The sequence below is a fragment of the Barbus barbus genome (assembly GCF_936440315.1).
Source record: "Barbus barbus genome assembly, chromosome: 12".
Classification (NCBI taxonomy): Eukaryota; Metazoa; Chordata; class Actinopteri; order Cypriniformes; family Cyprinidae; genus Barbus; species Barbus barbus.
This window is the reverse complement of record NC_136740.1, coordinates 8,740,688-8,759,243: the sequence shown is the minus strand read 5'-3', so window position 1 is coordinate 8,759,243 and position 18,556 is coordinate 8,740,688. Positions and strand designations below refer to the sequence as shown.

The 18,556-nt window shown below is 39.3% G+C and overlaps 2 protein-coding genes across 5 annotated transcripts in view; both read right to left on the bottom strand.

The window, feature by feature from the left end:
- Positions 1 to 10,048, bottom strand: part of LOC306878374 (growth factor receptor-bound protein 10-like) — a 104,902-nt gene extending 94,854 nt beyond the window's left edge. The window contains exon 1 of one of the 4 annotated variants that reach the window (XM_079430691.1): positions 9,958 to 10,048. The gene's annotated coding sequence lies outside the window, so the exon portion shown is untranslated. Of the gene's footprint in view, positions 1 to 8,126; positions 8,262 to 9,957 lie in introns of those variants that run through there. The other 3 variants (XM_079430689.1, XM_079430690.1, XM_079430692.1) reach the window with 3 other exon arrangements.
- Positions 10,049 to 17,370: 7,322 nt separating this feature from the next.
- LOC306877650 (protein cordon-bleu-like) overlaps positions 17,371 to 18,556 on the bottom strand; it is a 110,460-nt gene continuing 109,274 nt past the window's right edge. Inside the window, exon 17 of the mRNA XM_079429539.1 lies at positions 17,371 to 18,511. Within this exon, the coding sequence (XP_079285665.1) occupies positions 18,428 to 18,511 (84 nt within the window). The 3' untranslated portion in view covers positions 17,371 to 18,427. The remainder of the gene's footprint in view (positions 18,512 to 18,556) is intronic.

Sequence of the window (18,556 nt, the reverse complement as noted above, 5' to 3'; positions counted from 1 at the left end):
CACTTAACCCCCTAGTTGCTCCAGAGGCGTGCGACCTCTGACATATATAGCAATTGTAAGTCGCTTTGGATAAAAGCGTCAGCTAAATGAATAAATGTAAATAAATGTAAATGTACTTGTTTCATAGTTAGAAGAATGGCATCTACGCTAATATTAGTCTGTTTCTTTCTTATTCCGAGGTCACCGTAGCCACCCAGATCCAGACTGTATCCAGATCAGATGGTGGATCAGCACCTAGAGATAACCTCTACAGCCAGGACAACTAGATGAGCCCCAGAGACTGATCCCCAGTGAAGACCCTGTCTCCAAGACGGCCATCGGGACAAGACCACAGGAACCAGATGAGTCCTTTGCACAATCTGATTCTGCTTTAGTCTAGATTTAAACTGCTGATTTTGTCTGGCCAGAGGAGAATGACGCTATTTCAACACACTATTTCCCTGTCTAAATACTGTAAAGCTGATATAAAGCCACCCATCTTTATATCAAGCCGATTTAAAGCTGCTTTGACACAATTTGCATTGTTAAAAACGCTATACAAATTATATTAACTAAACTTGACTTGACTTGACTAAAAATAGCTAGCGGTCAGTGGAGCAAAGCTTCGTTTTGCCCGCCAGGTGGGCATTCCTATAAGGGTGTGACGTCACGTGAAAACTATCAAGAGGCGACTTATGTTTCTCTCTTGCTCTCTAAAAAAGTAGTTTTTTTATACGCGTAGATTATTTTAATCATGCAGCAAACCTTTTAAAATATTTTGATAAATTACTGAAAAAATAAATAAATAAATAAATAACTTTAAACCGTTTAACTGATTGTATTAATCGGTCAAAAATCTTATCGGTCGGTTAACGGTTAAACGGTTAAAATGAACATCCCTAGTTCCTGTGTCTCCTATGCTCCCTGTTGAATAATTAAAGACTCTCTTTGTGTGAATTCACCACGTCTCCTCGTTCCGTGCTCCTAGTGAACTGTGACAAACTGTAGCTGTATAACTTTACAACAGCAACACTGCTTTAACAAAAAAGCAAAACAGCTAGACTTAACATTAAAACAAAAATGTCAAAAATGCTGTCTAATCGCTCTCGCAGTACTATGATGTCACACACAGAACGGTCTGTGCAGTGCAGCTTCAAGTCCAACACCTATTCTGTTTTATTAGGAGATGCACAACAGTTCTTCTGTGGCTTTATAGGTAATATTTTCGTTTAGCATCTCACAAATTTAGTGTCCTAAATCTCAAAAACGAAAAACTTGCAATAAGTGCCCTTATTCACAAAACAAAATGTATCTTACCACTAAGAGTTCTCCTAAATAGCAGTAAAAGTTTTCTCTCTTAAAACCTATTCATAAAGCTGCTGTGACAAACTTTTACTAAGGAATAGAGAGAAGTCTTAAGCTAAGAGTAAGGGCAGGGTTGACCTCGTTGCTATGGGTGATGTCAGCTTAATTACGAACTATGCACACAGTGATTGGCTGATAGGGGAGGGGTCTTTGTCAGAGATTTATTCATAGAAATATTGTAGAGCATGATATTATGTTCCCATATTCAAATAAAGATTTAAAAATAAAAATGTTAATTGCCACATTCAAATAAATATTTTAAAATGCAGGCTAAGTGTCACTAATTAAGCAAGTATATGTTCAGCTAATTGTCAGCCTCTTACATGTATGCTTCACATGAACAATTAGTGGATATGCATATAAACAGCCTTTTAATTAACAGAGTAGAATAATCATGGCTGATAGTAAGACATGCAAACATAAAAGAAAACCAAATTGGATGCAAGAACAGCTGTTACTTCTTACCCAGCTGGTTAATGATATCAAGGATATAATCAAAGTAATATCTGGAGTTGGGATAACTGTCAAAACCAAAACCAGCAGAGAATGGGCTTTTATTAATAATAAAAATAAACAAAACCAACCAAAACTACTCCGTAGGGGAAAAACAGGACAGCTGGCTGGCTTGGCAATGCAGGACAAGGCAAGGCAGGATCAGCACATGACAGGAGAACATACGACGACGAACTGGCAGAGGACTGCAAACACAAGGAGATTATAAAGGGAGCAAATGAGGAGGGTAACGAGATAAACACAGGTGGGGCAAATTAATCAATAATCAGGTAACAAGATGGGTGGGGTCAAGACAATTGACATGAGAGCACATGGCACACAGAAACCTAAGACAAAAGCCATGTGCTCACACAAAACAAAATCACCAGCCATGTGCTAAATAGGACACGAACACGCAGCTAATGAGAATACTCATAAGCCGCGTGCTCATACAAGACACGACAACATGAAAGCACACTGCCAATGAAATACACAAGCTGCATGCCACACAGCACAAGACATAACATGAATACACGCAACCCATAAAAACACAAACTGCGTGCAACACAAAACACAACACAAGTGAACAAGAGTGCGCGGCCGAGCGAACTCGAGACCGCACGCTCACACAACGAGACCATGGTCCGATCCCCAACACGAAACTGAAACTCAAGACATGAGTGCCGAGATCCGAACACCACGCTCCAACACAAAACAAGGCACGCAGACGAGAGGAAACAGGACATGGAATTTGGAAACAGGACATGACGGGAGTGTCAGGGCTCTGTCACAAAACCATGAATAACACTTGACCGAAATGACAGAACCCTGACACTACCCCCCCTCAACAGGGACGCCAAGTGGAACACCAAAAACAAGACAGGAACACGACAGCACAAGAACATGACAAACATGACTACACAAGACTGACACACAACAGACACCACAAGACAGGGAAATTAAAACACAGAGACAAAGAGGGGAGGGGGAGGGGAGCCAAGCCAATGCCAGCAGAACAGCCCAGAGAGTCAAAAGTGTCCAAGGAGGGGCGGAAGGGTTGAGCCAGGGAGGCTCAGTCAGTCCAGGAGTCCCGGCAGGGGGCCAGGGCAGGTCCGGAGGGACGGACCAGGGAGGCTCCGGCTTAACAAGAACCCCAGCGAACGGCCAGGGCGGGGCCGGAGGGATGGACTAGGGAGGCTCCGGCTTGACAGGAAGCCCGGCAGACCACCAGAGCGGAGTCGGAGGGACAGACCAGGCGGGCTCTAATACGTCTGGTGTCCTGGCAGGGGGCCAGAGAGGAGCGGGGAGCTTGGGCAGAGCCGGCAGTGCAGGGGACTTGGGCAGAGCCAGCAGAGCACTCATCAAGGGCAGAGCCTGCATCAGGGCAAGGAGATTCGCCGGCGGCAGAGCAAGGAGCTTGGGCGGAGCTGGCAGGGCAAGAAGATTGGGTGGAGCTGGCAGGACAAAGAGCTTGGCAGAGCTGGCAGGGCAAGGAGCTTGGAACGGCCTCCTGGCCAGCAGTGAGCTCCTGGATGTCCTCCCGGCCTTGTGGGACGGAGGAAGCCTTCTTCCGCCTCCTCCTCCGTTTCTGAGAGTGAGGTGGTGGCATTACAGCCTATAAAAAAAAATAAAAAAAAAAATCTTACAGCCTCTGGGGGCAGTGCAGTGTCTTTGGCTACCTCTGGGGGAGCTGCGGTGTCTTTGGCCGCCTCTGGGGGAGCTGCGGAGTCTTTGTCTGCCTCTAGGAGAGCTGTGGCATCATTGGCCGCCTCTGGGGGTGCAGTTGCAACTTCATCGGCCGCCTCTGGGAGCGCTGCAGAAAAGAGTGAGGTGGGGCCGTTCTTCCTCCTCCATCTCCGTGAGCGGGTCACCGAAGGACTGGGGTTGTGGTTGTGGTTGGGTTAGTGTACCAGAGGGGGCTCTTCCAGGTCCAGAGAATCAGGCCCGCCAAGATGGTAAATTTGGTACACAGTACGTCAGTGTCCCCAGCCTCCCCATCTCCCAGGGACTGAGAGGCTCGTCGAGGCAGCTGTTGAACACCTCTTTGAGATCAGTGTTGTCTTGATAGATCGTCAATCACCGCAAGGAAATCACAGGTGAAGTCCCTGATGTCAGCCCCCCTCTGACACAGGGATACATGCTGGATGATCTGATCAAACAGTTCATTACACAAGAACAAGCTCTGTGTCAGGATACTTGTACATACACGTTGGCTTTTAAAGTTAGAAATACTAAGAGAACAAAAATTGGCAGCCAACTTTATCTCCTCAAACAAACAGGCTTTGCTATAGCAACAGAGCAGTGATGTCTGGCTTCATTTCACGTTCACACATTCAGTGTTAGGGATTGACAACGGCATTACAACTGATGTGACACTATGAATTAGTGAACACTATGAATTATAGTGCATAGTGACACTATGAATTATACTGTTCATACAACAGCAAGTTAAAAAGTATTATTACAAACATTATAAATTGTTAAATATGTTTTTGCATAACATTTTACTACCTGAAATAATCTTGCCTTGCAGAGAAAAGTTCAAATAATCAGATAAGGCTTTTTCTCTGGTCAGTTTTTAGAAGAGGTGCGTTTAAGTCATAGAATGTATAATTGTTTGGTCATTTTTAATGAATGGACAGATCTGAACAAATATTCATTGTCATTGACCCAGATATCAAAGATATTTAATGCATATTTAACGTAATCTAAGGTACAAATTTGTCAAACCTGTTTTTTTTTTTTTTCATGAACACAGGAATATATTCAGCACTAGTAGACAGAATTGACAGCCATATTCTTCTGTGTTAATAGCACAGGTGTGTGAGAAAAAGAATATTGTATTCTTTTATCCAAATAACAGAAGAAAAGTTGCAGGGTCGAGCCTCTTGGTCCCAGGGCTTAGTGAGCTGATGAAGGTCAAGTGGGAGCGCAGTTACTTTAGAAGAATAGAAGATCCTTTAACAATAAAAACGCAGTTACTTTAACAATAGAAGATCCTTCAACTCCTTGGAAATGAATCCAGACCTTTCCTTATTTAGGGAATGTATTCATTGGCCTCATTCATTTATCTTGACAAACAATAACATTTAATTTAGCAAGGTAGTTTTAAGTATCAGCAGCAGTTATATCAAAAACAAAAGTGAAAAAACAATCAGAACCAGTTCTAAATCATAAAATATTAAGAAAATGGTTAGTATAATTTAGTACGCCCATGAATTTCATGTGCATCTTCTAAACAGTCACACCTCAGTTGCTCATCCTGATTTCTTTATTAATGGGCAACTCCATTATTTTGGAGCCACTGGGCAGAGGACGCATTAAGAAAGCTTCATGTCATCAGGATGGCTGAATGGGCAACCAGGGAGAAAAGCTTTTGGAAACATGGACAATCACTAATTGGATGAGAGCTTCATTGGCAATGTGGAACAGGCTCTTATGCAATCTGAATGATGAATGGGACTGAAGCTCTTATAGTTGTGCACATGTTTGCTGTATGGCTGGGCTAAATTTGTTCGTTCTTTTAATTCCGGCAATGAACACGTCCAAATCATATTTCACACTGAGTTAAGGGTTTTCATTTGAATCTACAGTTTCATTTATGTAATTAAGAAGGGGCCCTATGTTCAATCGTGCACAAGAGGCCGCCATTGTGAACATGGTTTTGACCAATAATTGTATCAGGCTGCGAGAAATCCAAGCCAATATCATCAATGATGACCATATTTTCAATAACATCCAATGAGTCTCTCTGTCAACATTAGGTCGAATCCTCAAGAAAAATCAAATATACATGAAGCAACTGTATCGGGTATGATTTGACAGAAATTCAGAGAGAGTGAAACATCTGCGCAATGAGTATGTTGAGGTATGTATTGTTCATCTTACTATGGTGTGGTATTGTGCACTGCTCATAATGTTCTGGCACAAAAAAAATACTGTGCAATAGATATTGAATAGCATCTTATTGTCTTTTACTGTGTTTCAGAGAGTCTTGCAAATGGATGCTGCAGAAATTCAACATGAATTTATATATGTGGATGAGGCTGGATTTAACCTTGCGAAAACAAGAAGAAGAGGGAGAAATGTAATTGGACACAGGGCAATCACCAATGTGCCAGGGCAGCGAGGGGGTAACATCACCCTTTGCGCTGCTAAATGGGGTCCTCCACCACCATGCAAATCTGGGACCCTATAATGCAAATCTAATACTTGCATTTCTTGACAGACTGCACGAGATCGTCACAGCATTAAACCAAGTGGACCAGATGCAGTACATTGTCGTTTGGTATTCTTGTTGCTTTTACAGTAGTTTTTCTTCAAAGTGTATGTACTTCATGCAGTAATTTTTATTTGTCTACAGATTTTATTTGTTTCATTTATTTCATTGTTGGTTGATTACTGTAACTGAATATGGTAAGAAATACTGTAAGTATTGAAATAAATACTTGAATTATTCAGTCTGCAGCATCAGTGTCGTGCAGTGCTTGGTAAGTTTATAGTAGGCCTATTTGTGTACATTCTCCCCTATATCTCAAACTAATCATGAAGAATGTTGTGGGGTTGTCACTATTTTTTCATCTAAATTATCCCTTACATAACAATGTCTGGCCAAAAATCTAGCACATGCTATTTCCTAAAATTAGTTTTTTTTTACAAATGTGTTTTTTATTTATCACAGCAGTGTGGAACTGGCTGCAATAGTGTCTGATCATTGAGGACTGTGTTGGTTAAATGAAAACTAATAGCATTTTCACAAATGTGTTTGGATAATTTTGATTATATTTAGAAAAAATGAACTCGGTTTTCAAAATTGCGTATAAACAATTGAAAAAAATTGTAATACCAAGTCACACATGAATCCATTTTGGCATTATCATTGCCACAAAAATGAATCTGAGGACATTTCTCGAAGTAGAATCGCTGAGTTTCTCATCCAGAACTAAAGTAAGAAAAACGCAACACAAACAAGGTAGAAAGACGCAATGTTGCGTTGCATAAAACTTTAGTTCATTATGCACCAGGACAACCTGATCCAGTGAAATGTGGGGTCATTAAGCTCTAGGACAGATCACTCTGGCCACAGTACCGATCATCGCTATACGAGTCACTTACTCAATGTACATAAGAGCTGAATGAATGAACAGCAGGGATTTCCACTGGCTGAACTGTGGTGTCCAGGCTCAGGTCTATAGTGTCACGACCCCGCCTCGGTCCAGGGGGTATTAACACTGTATAGGAAACCATGAATGATAGCAAAATGACGCAAGATAGAATGGAATGTGTCCATGGAGTCCGCCGGCCATTGAAAGTTACGGCCATGAGGCTCATGATCAATTCCCTCTGCAGCAAGCATCTTGTGGGTTGGTTTAAGTCAAGACCGTTTTGTCCATATAATGGAATTTGTTAAAGTATTAAAGGAAAACATACATCCTAGAGTGGTAAAATTACTATTCAGAACCAAAGTTTTGAATCCTACCTGTATTTGACCACTCTGACATTTAATATACAGTACAGACCTGGATCAAGAAAACAAGATTCCAAAACATCAGAATGGAATATTTTCCATTATCATAATATGTAGTATCGCTTGCAGGACACTGAAGTATGTGATTTTTCTTTAGGCTGCACTTGAAATTACCTTCATTCATCAAACTAGTGTCTGCAACAGCATGCTAGAACCTCAAAAGTCATACAGAGACCTAACAGATACAAATTTCCATAATACTTTAACTCCTGGGTACCACCCAACAACAAAGGGTAATTCTTAACATGTCTTTTTGGGGCAAATTTTCCCTTTAATATGTAATCATTATTTAGCCTATATAAAGTTATGTTTAAGCAATTAACTAAGCAGGTACAGTATATGTGGTAGCAACAATCAAAATAATATTTAAGACATTCAGCAACAAGAATACAATTTAGGGGTATTTAGGTTTTACATTTAAGGTAGCAGCTCACCCTTTGTTCACAACTTGCCTCATAAAGCTTGCCAGAAATTAAATTCATGTCAGTATCCATGAGGATGGAAATAACTCAGAACATCATGTTTCTACATTACATATGTTTCTACACATCTTTTGTATTAATGAATAAATAATAGGCTGAGAAGTTCAACACAAGCAACACTTTTATCTACACACACTACACCCCCCCCCATCCCCCCTTTCCACCACTCCTTCAGCACAACATGAATCACCACTCAAAGCTTTTTAACTTTGTCATGCTCTTTAAACAGGGGTTTAAATCATTGTGGACCCATTTGCAAACAATAATGAACCAGAACTCACCGGTGTCTGAAGTGTGTGTAGAGCCCTGCGTCTGTCCGGTCACAGAAATCTAAATGCACACAGTATTACAAGACTGCTTCACCATTACTGCTTTGTCTTCAAGATCTCTAATATCCCAATGCAAGCTTCCACAATGTATCTCTCAGCTGACTCTCTCCAATACACACAAAACAACTCCTCCTCTTACAATAGCCCCACCCTTAAAAGCTTCATCATCCTCTGACAAAATCATGCCTTCAGCCTCAGCCTGTCAGTGGAGGAACCTCCCGAGAATGAAATAGGACCTAGAACAGTACCTTGTGGTATTCCTCAGCCGACAAACTACAAAACCTTGTTTTTTAATCCCACTGTTAATATCTGTCATCAAAATTGATGTCAACTATAAATGAAAGTGCAAACTGTCCTGATTTAACAGAACATTTTGACATAGCTGAGGAAAACTGTCACATAATTAGAGCTGTTTAAAAGAATAGTTCACCCAGAAATGAACCGTCTGTCATCATTTACTCACCCTTGTGTTGTACCAAACCTACATGACTTCCTTTCTTCTATGGTACACAAAAGAGGTAAGCTATTTTAAAGATGTGGTAACCAAACCATTTTGGTGTTGATTGATTTGCATTGTATGGACGAAAACAATCAGATCATAGAAAAATCATAGATATTTCTAAAAACATTTTATTTTACATTCTACAGAAGAAAAAGAAAGTCACACAGTTTTGGAATGAAATGAGGGTGAGTAAATGATGGCAGAATTTTTATTTTTGGGTGAACTATCCCTTTATTTCCAGGCTGGCCCTCTGGAAGTTTAATGCCATTATACAGACATTATACAGTATTTTTGTTACATTTATGATAAAAACTGGCAGCTGTGGATTCCAAAGCATTAGAGGATGACATTTTGGTGACTACATATTTTGCACTTTCTAAACGTACTGTATATATGAATAAATGAATTTGGAATTACAATACAATTAAATTTTTATATTAGGATTCCAACTGAGCTGTAAATATCTCTGTCACTGTAAAATGCAATGATAAAAATAAATAAATAAATAAAACCGTGCATATACAGGGGCAAGGAATTTCATACATTTTAAAACATAAGTTTAGTGCAATGTTTTATCACAAAAATACATGCGTCACATGGCCTATATATGCATATAAATATTGTAAATTGTGTTAAAAAATATATAGTTTTACCACATTTACTAAGGTAATAATTACAGTTAACCAATGAACAGCTTTTATTGTAATGTTTACATCACTCCCGTTAAACATTTTCTTCCTAAGAAAACAGGAATTGCATCACTTGCATGTTCACACTGTACATGTCAGACTTATAGTTACTAGGATCTTTTGCTGCTATTTTCTGTTTTCGGTTGTACTGTGATAAAGTGGTAACAGGCAGCTTTACCTTAAAAATATATTTCTACCCGATCGTTTTTTTTTTTTTTGGTTCGTTTTTTTAGTAGTAGTAGTACGATTCAATCATACTGAATCATTCAGTTCAGGTTTTGAATCGAATGAATAAGACCAATAAAACCGTTTATTTTAGATGATACCCACCTGAACAACACATTTTACAGCCTAAATATTAAGCTGTGAATGATTGCTCTACAGTATTTGATTCTAAAGTTGCAACAGTTTCCTTTACTCTCTCTGATTCTAGAACAGAAGCCACACCTCTCAGCCCTCTCTCGCCTCAAGTTCTTCTTTAGGGCACCCTACACCCGTTTTTTCCTCCCAATGCACACTCACAGATTAAACTTTTGGGTGAACGCTCGTTTCGAAAAAAATATAGGAGTGAGAGTTAAAATGAATCGCTTACCTCTCTATAGCGGAGAACAACCGTGTCTTATTCACTGTAAATGTGTGATTGTGTGTGCGCTGCTGCGCGCTGTCAGGATCCCAAAGTCTCCGCCCACTCCAGGGCAACACCACCCAGTCATCAGCCACTAGCGTTCCGCGTTCTGGCCAGACCCCCGCGCGACCCAATGTGTGCGTTGAATAAGCCGAGCGCGTGACACGGCTCAGAGCACACACGGTTAAAGCATTACCAACAACATGGATGTGTGCACGCACACACACACACACACACACACACACACAAGCACGTTTAACACATAATTACTTGCCCTTTACTGGTTAAACCCTGACGTTATATTATGTTCTCAGCAATTAAAATAGTCGATGAGAATTTTCTCATCCTGTCCATCCCTGGAACATCATAGAGGGTATATGTAGTCCAAAAGGTTAATTGTCTAGAGCTTTTTCCAAATGAGTTTAAAGGTGAATAGCCTGCTGACAGTGAGCAGAGGGAGGTCAGTAATGTTGTCACACTGCATGACATGCTATTAAAAACCTCAAAACATTATCTAAAAATTAGTCCTATGTGAACAGTTATATTGACCTATACTGATATTGTGAGTATGATGATTTCACTTTTTAGGCAATCATTACTTGCAGTCTTGTTAAAGGAGCCGCCTCAGGGCTAAGGAGAATTTGTTCACAGGACAATAATTCTTTTCTGTGGAGCTGGAGATGAAGGTGGTCTTGTGGAAAAATGTTCTACAGTATATGGCATCATGGTGTAAGATGCTGTTTGGTTCTAATTAGAAGCTTTATTTTAAAAGACCCCATAAAATGAGTTGACAAGTGCATGTATTTTGTAATGAAATTGGATATTGGGGCATGCTTGTCCCTTTGCTTTACATCACAGTCATGTACTACGATTTGATACTCATACTATGAGGTACAACATGTATATGAGACAAGTTCCTTCAAGAGTAAAATTGGAAAATTTTAATGTATGCTAAGTTTTAAGAGTAGATTACATACAGATGGCCTCAAATGTAACAAAAAGCCACAATTTTAATTTCATAAGGTGTATATTGGCCCTTTGATTTATTCAACCAAAAATATGTCTTCTGTCAGAAATATTCTATAAATGCTTTCAAACATATGTGATGTGTCGAGTCTTTGTATACGAGACTACTGAGTTCTCTATGATTCTAGCATCCACTCTTAAAAATGAAAGCTCTTTGTTGGCATCAAGTGTTCCATGAAGAACCTTTCCATTGCACTGAAGGTGCTTTGTAGAGGAAAAAGGTTCTTCAGATTGTTCTTCACACTAAACAAAAAGGTTCTTTTGGGAAAGTAAGAATGGCATTGCTGTGAAAACCCTTCTTTTGGAAATACACATCTCATCCTTCCACTTTGTTTACTTCTAAGATGTTCTTGAGTTCCCAAACGTTTTTGTCAGCTGAACCCCTTAGATGTAAGTGTTTTACTCAAAGTACCCCCTGAAATTTTAAGTTAGTATTTTAATAAGTGAAGTGACATACTGCCAAGTATGGTGACCCATACTCGGAATTCGTGCTCTGCATTTAACCCATCCAACGTGCACACACACAGCAGTGAACACACACACACCGTGAACACACACCCGGAGCAGTGGGCAGCCATTTATGCTGCAGCGCCCGGGGAGCAGTTGGGGGTTTGGTGCCTTGCTCAAGGGCACCTCAGTCGTGGTATTGAGGGTGGAGAGAGCGCTGGACATTCACTCCCTCCACCTACAATTCCTGCCGGCCCGAGACTCGAACCCGCAACCTTTGGATTACAAGTCCGACTGTCTAACCATTAGGCCATGACTTCCTAATAATTTAAGAACACATTTGTATGTTTACGGTGCTCTGACGTCGATTATAATAGTAGACATAGTAGTATGTCTTAATTGTTTTAACATACAACCCAAATTCCGGAGATGTTGGACGTTTTTTAAATTTGAATAAAATGAAAACTAAAAGACTTTCAAATCACATGAGCCAATATTTTATTCACAATAGAACACAGAGAACATAAATGTTTAAACTGAGAAATTTCACACTTTTATTCACAAAATGAGCTTGGCACGGGGGCAACAGAGGGCTGAAAAAGACATTTTGAAAATGTTCAGCTGGGAGAACATCTAGCTAGTGCTGTCAAACAATTAATCGCGATTAATCAAATCCAAAATAAAAGATTTTGTTTACATAATATATATGTGTGTGCACTGTGTATATTTTTTATGTACAGGTGCTGGTCATAAAATTAGAATATCATGAAAAAGTTGATTTATTTCAGTAATACCATTCAAAAAGTGAAACTATATTAGATTAATTCATTACACACAGACTGATATATTTCAAATGTTTATTTCCTTTCATTTTGACGATTATAACTGACAACTAATGAAAGTCCCAAATTCAGTATCTCAGAAAATTAGAATATTGTGAAAATGGTCAATATTGAAGACCCCTGGTGCCACACTCTAATCAGCTAATGAACTCAAAACACCTGCAAAAGCCTTTAAATGGTCTCTCAGTCTAGTTCTGTAGGCTACACAATCATGGGGAAGACTGCTGACTTGACAGTTGTCCAAAAGACGACCCTGACACCTTGCACAAGGAGGGCAAGGCACAAAAGGTCATTGCTAAAGAGGCTGGCTGTTCACAGAGCTGTGTCCAAGCATATTAATAGAGGGGCGAAGGGAAGGACAAGATGTTGTAGACAAAAAGTGTACAAGCAATAAGGATAACCGCACCCTGGAGAGGATTGTGAAACAAACCCCATTAAAAAATGTGGGGGAGATTCACAAAGAGTGGACTGCAGCTGGAGTCAGTGCTTCAAGAACCACCACGCACAGACGAATGCAAGACATGGGTTTCAGCTGTCGCATTCCTTGTGTCAAGCCACTCTTGAACAAGAGACAGCGTCAGAAGCGTCTTGACTGGACTGCTGCTGAGTGGTCCAAAGTTATGTTCTCTGATGAAAGTAAATTTTGCATTTCCTTTGGAAATCAAGGTCCCAGAGTTTGGAGGAAGAGAGGAGAGGCACATAATCCACGTTGCTTGAGGTCCAGTGTAAAGTTTCCACAGTCATTGATGGTTTGGGGTGCCATGTCATCTGCTGGTGTTGGTCCATTGTGTTTTCTGAGGTCCAAGGTCAACGCAGCCGTCTACCAGGAAGTTTTAGAGCACTTCATGCTTCCTGCTGCTGACCAACTTTATGGAGATGCAGATTTCATTTTCCAACAGGACTTGGCACCTGCACACACTGCCAAAGCTACCAGTACCTGGTTTAAGGACCATGGTATCCCTGTTCTTGATTGGCCAGCAAACTCGCCTGACCTTAACCCCATAGAAAACCTATGGGGTATTGTGAAGAGGAAGATGCAATACGCCAGACCCAACAATTCAGAAGAGCTGAAGGCCACTATCAGAGCAACATGGGCTCTCATAACACCTGAGCAGTGCCACAGACTGATCAACTCGCCGCATTGCTGCAGTAATCCAGGCCAAAGGAGCCCCAACTAAATATTGAGTGCTGTACATGCTCATATTTTTCATGTTCATAATTTTCAGTTGGCCAACATTTCTAAAAATATTTTTTTTTGCATTGGTCTTAATTGATATTCTAATTTTCTGAGATACTGAATTTGGGACTTTCATTAGTTGTCAGTTATAATCATCAAAATTAAAGGAAATAAACATTTGAAATATATCAGTCTGTGTGTAATGAATGAATCTAATATACAAGTTTCACTTTTTGAATGTTATTACTGAAATAAATCAACTTTTTCATGATATTCTAATTTTATGACTAGCACCTGTATATATAAATGACAGGACTACATCTAGCAACTAATTAGTTAATTGACATCACGTCTGTAACATGATTAGCTATAAAAGGGATGTCTTAGAGAGGCAGAGTCTCTCAGAAGTAAAGATGGGAGGAGGCTCCAATCTGTGAAAGAATGCGTAAAAAGATTGTGTACTACTTTAAAAACAACGTTCCTCAAAGTCAAATTGCAAAGGCTTTGCAAATCTCATCATCTACAGAGCGTAACATCATCAAATGATTCAAAGAAACTGGAGAAATCTCTGTGCGTAAGGGACAAGGCCGAATAACTTTGTTGGATGCCCGTGGTCTTCAGGCCCTCAGGCGACACTGCATCACTCATCGACATGATTCTGTCATTGGCAACTAAATGGGCCCAGGAATACTTCCAGAAACCACTGTCGGTAAACACAATCTGCCGTGCCATCTGCAGATACCAACTAAAGCTCTATCATGCAAAACTGAAGCCATATGTGAACATGGTCCAGAAGCGCGGTCGTGTCCTGTGGGCCAAGCCTCATTTAAAATGGACTGTGTCAAAGTGGAAAAGTGTTTTATTGTCAGACGAGTCCAATTTTGACATTCTTATTGGAAATTACGGACGCCATGTCCTCCAGGCTAAAGAGGAGGGAGACCTTCCAGTGTGTTATCAGCGTTCAGTTCAAAAGCCAGCATCTCTGATGGTATGGGGGTGCATAAGTGCATACGGTATAGGCAGCTTGCATGTTTTGGAAGGCACTATGAATGCTGAATGGGATATAAAGGTTTTAGAGCAACATATGCTCCCCTCCAGACGATGTCTATTTCAGCAGGACAATGCAAAACAACATACTGCAGCTATTACAACAGCATGGCTTTGTAGTAGAAGAGTCTGGGTGCTGAATTGGCCTGCCTGCAGTCCAGATCTTTCACCTATAGAGAACATTTGGTGCATCATTAAACGAAAAATATGTCAAAGACGACCACGAGCTCTTCAGCAGCTGGAAACCTATATCAGGCAAGAATGGGACCAAATTCCAACACCAGAACTCCAGAAACTCATAACCTCGATGCCCAGACGTCTTCAAACTGTTTTGAAAAGAAGAGGAGATGCAACACCATGGTAAACATGCCCCCTTCCCAACTATTTTGAGACCTGTAGCAGGCATCAAATTTGAAATGAGCTCATTTTGTGCATAAAATTTTAACATTTCTCAGTTTAAAAAATAATGTTATCTATGTTCTATTGTGAATAAAATATTGTTGGCTCATGTGATTTGAAATTATTTTAGTTTTCATTTTATAAAAAAAAAACCCCCAAAAAACCGTCCCAACATTTCCAGAATTCGGGTTGTATAAAATGAATATTTGATTATAATTATAATTATTAAGCTTTTCATCATCTTACAAACCCCCTGCAGTTCCCTCATAAACCCCCATTTGGGAAACACTGCTAACTGTTTTAACAGATGAAAGCTCATTTTAAAAGAAGATTATATACAAATAACTGCTTTGCCGTATAGCAGGTAGTTAATCTGTGCCCTATTTGACTGTAACTCTAATATGTTGACCTTTTAAGTTTAGTTACTCAACCAAATATACTTTCAAACATTTCAGTGTCTGAAATATCAAATAAACACTGTACACAGTACATGAGAAGGCCAGATTCGAATACCTGCTGATCCACTTCCATAAGTGATTTTATAGTATTGATGCATCTCTCATATATAAAATATATCACTGTGACCTTTGATCTAATTTCTCCAGAGTTTGTTTTCCTATACTAATGGCTTCTCCGGTTTGGAAGCAAAGCCATTTTGCAGTTTCGTAACACATATCAGATTGGCCACAAAAGAGCCGGAATTCTGACCAACAGAGGGATTGTGGGAGGGGAAGAATTTACTGCCATCCGCCATAGAGGGGATTACCCCATCAGGATGAGGAGGAGCCTGCCCAGAGACAGACAGTGCTCTAACCTCCAGCCCGCAACCCTCAGAGCACATGGGCCCTGCCAAAATATGTAATAACACATTAATATAGGAAAGAGAGGATGGTTTATGATGCCGAATGGGGCATGGTAGTGTATATCAACAGGCCTCTCTTGGATACAAGGGTTATTTTTGAAAGGGGACTTTTGCATTCACCCAAAATAAATAGACCATTAAATATGCAGAAACTAACAAATTAGTGGGTCTGAATTGCAGTTTGTCAGGCATACATGTAAAAAAAAAACGCTTGCATAATGGATAACACTTTTTATGATGTGGATTAAGAGAAACTGCAAATGATAACACTGGAGAGTGTCTGTCATGAGTTGACTATAATTAAAGGTCTATATATAGCTTTTAATTAATAGATTTTATAAAACCATAATTAATTCCAGTTACAAGAAACTGACTTACTGGGATGTTTTTGTAAATCATGAGAGAGTTCACTGATGTGGTCATCCATCATTGCCAGTAAATAAGTCTGCACCTTTGGTATACAGTAACCTCATAACTGTTAGCTTATGTATGGCTTTTGATAGAGGTCTGTGTGGGTATTAAGTTGAAGCCCTAACAAGGCCATGACAGACTGATCCAAACCTGACAGTTTTGGGTTCCTTCAGCCTTAAGTCAGGTAGACCTAAGCCTAAGCAGACAAAAGCTAATTATCTACAGCTTTCTGGAAAATATCTGGACTAACTTAATGTTGTTTGATTTTAGACAAAGTGTTCGCCTTTCTAGCAAGAATGCTAGAGAACCAATAACACTGTTACAGGAGGACATACTGTAACTGTAAGTTCCCACATCTTTTGGCTTGTCTGTCGATTGCACTAAAAAACAAACAAAAAAATGTCAATCCTCATCTAACCGTTTTGTGTATCTTATTTCAATCAGGCTCAAGGGAAAATTGCTCACCATTATCGGCTGTATAATCAATCTTATCAGTCAGAAACGGCTGCCCTGGAAAGCCTTTTTGTTCATCATATGGAGAATGCAACGGTTTCATGGCAATTGTCCAAACATATGTCTGAACCGTTGTCAGAGACAGCTGGAGAACAAGACGAACAAGTTGAGCGATAAACGAAGACATGGTGCAAGAGGTATATAATCTTGCATGACAAGCCAGTTTTTCCTGACAGGAGATGGACCTTCAGAATCACGTATTAGTGCTTTATAAATGCTGTCCTGTGTGCAGGCAAGCTGTTTGAAATAAAAACCTAACATAACATACTGTAAAACAAATTGGGATTGGGTACCACACTATTTAAAGCATAAACATGGAAAACAAGATACAAATATACATTTATTTTGGCATTTTTAAGACTTTTTACAATTAATTTTGAATTTGTGTTATTTTGAATCCTCTGCATGTATGTCTGTAGCTTGGTGCTTATGTTTTATTTTACTAAGCTTAACAGTTCAACACTATGACAATCATTGCAAAAATACAAGCAATGCTAATGGCATCCAGACTAAAACAATAACATGAAGCGCAGAGTTTCCAGACGACATTATTAATCTGTTTATAAAATTGTAAAAAGTCCTGCAGCCATTTATTTTAAAGTGTATGCATACAATTTGTCATTTCTCAAAATAACTCTGCTAGCAATGTAAACAGAAAGACTGTAAAATATTTTTTTATTGATTTACAAGTTTGATTCAGTTTGTGCTGCAATCAAAAAAATTACAAAAGCATTATTTAAAAATATTTTCCTTACACTAATGCTTTAGTGTCAGATTTGAAACTTGCTATATTAGTGTCAGGTATATTTTTTACAAAATATCCACCTGTTGACTTATATCCAAGTCATTTATTCAATAAGATTACCACTGTACAGGCATACAGTCATATAGTCTATAATGCTAAATTGCAACAACATAAATACATTTACAACTTGTGTAAATATATTAAACAATTTATTCTAAGTATAGTAGTGTATGATTTTCCCAATGGAATAAATTAAAGCTGAATTACCATGATAGCTCTAGATCACAGTTGTTCAGCAGACTGATAAAAAGGAATTGATTATGTCAAATCATACAGTATCTATAAGGCTTTCAAAATAATCTGTCAAAGTTTTCAAAATAATTAGACTTAGAGAAAGTGCATTAGAATTGGTCAAATATACGGCATTTGTATCTAATGCACAATGCTTCAAAGAGTGTCAAGAAGCAAGAAGGGTTCATTGTCAATATATACTTTTCTAGTCCACATTTCTAATGAAAATAGATTGTGATTTAAATAAAAATCTCTCAGTGTTTTCCATTTTACCACTTAGTGTTCCTTTAAAAAAGAAAATAAAAAAACCACAGACTGCTGTGATTGGCAGGTGGATTCAATAGCAGCCCACCATCTACACTGTAATGCAACAGCAAATACCTGCATAATATATTCAGGTATAATACTGACAGAGATATACAAGTCAGGCAAACATATGAAAAAAACAACCTCAAAGCAGCATTAACAAAGAACTTCAATGTCATTAGAATGTCAGTAGGACATAAACTGCCTGAAACTAGGCAAATTAGTATTGGCACTGATGTGAAGCAGCATATCACTATAAATAAAGAAGGCTGTGAATATTGTGTTAGCATTATCTGCAACAGCATTAGCACAGATGCTTAAACACCAGATTTGGCGATGGGTAAACCCAAACGGTGATCCAGTGAAGGTCTCTAGTGTCCATAAGAAAGCGGTGATGTTGCCTGGATGGTTCCAAGTCTTCCATTCACTTGCCGTCTTGTCTGCGTGACAGGGACCTGTGTAATTGAAAGTCTTAAGTTGCAATGTTTTTGTCTTTTATT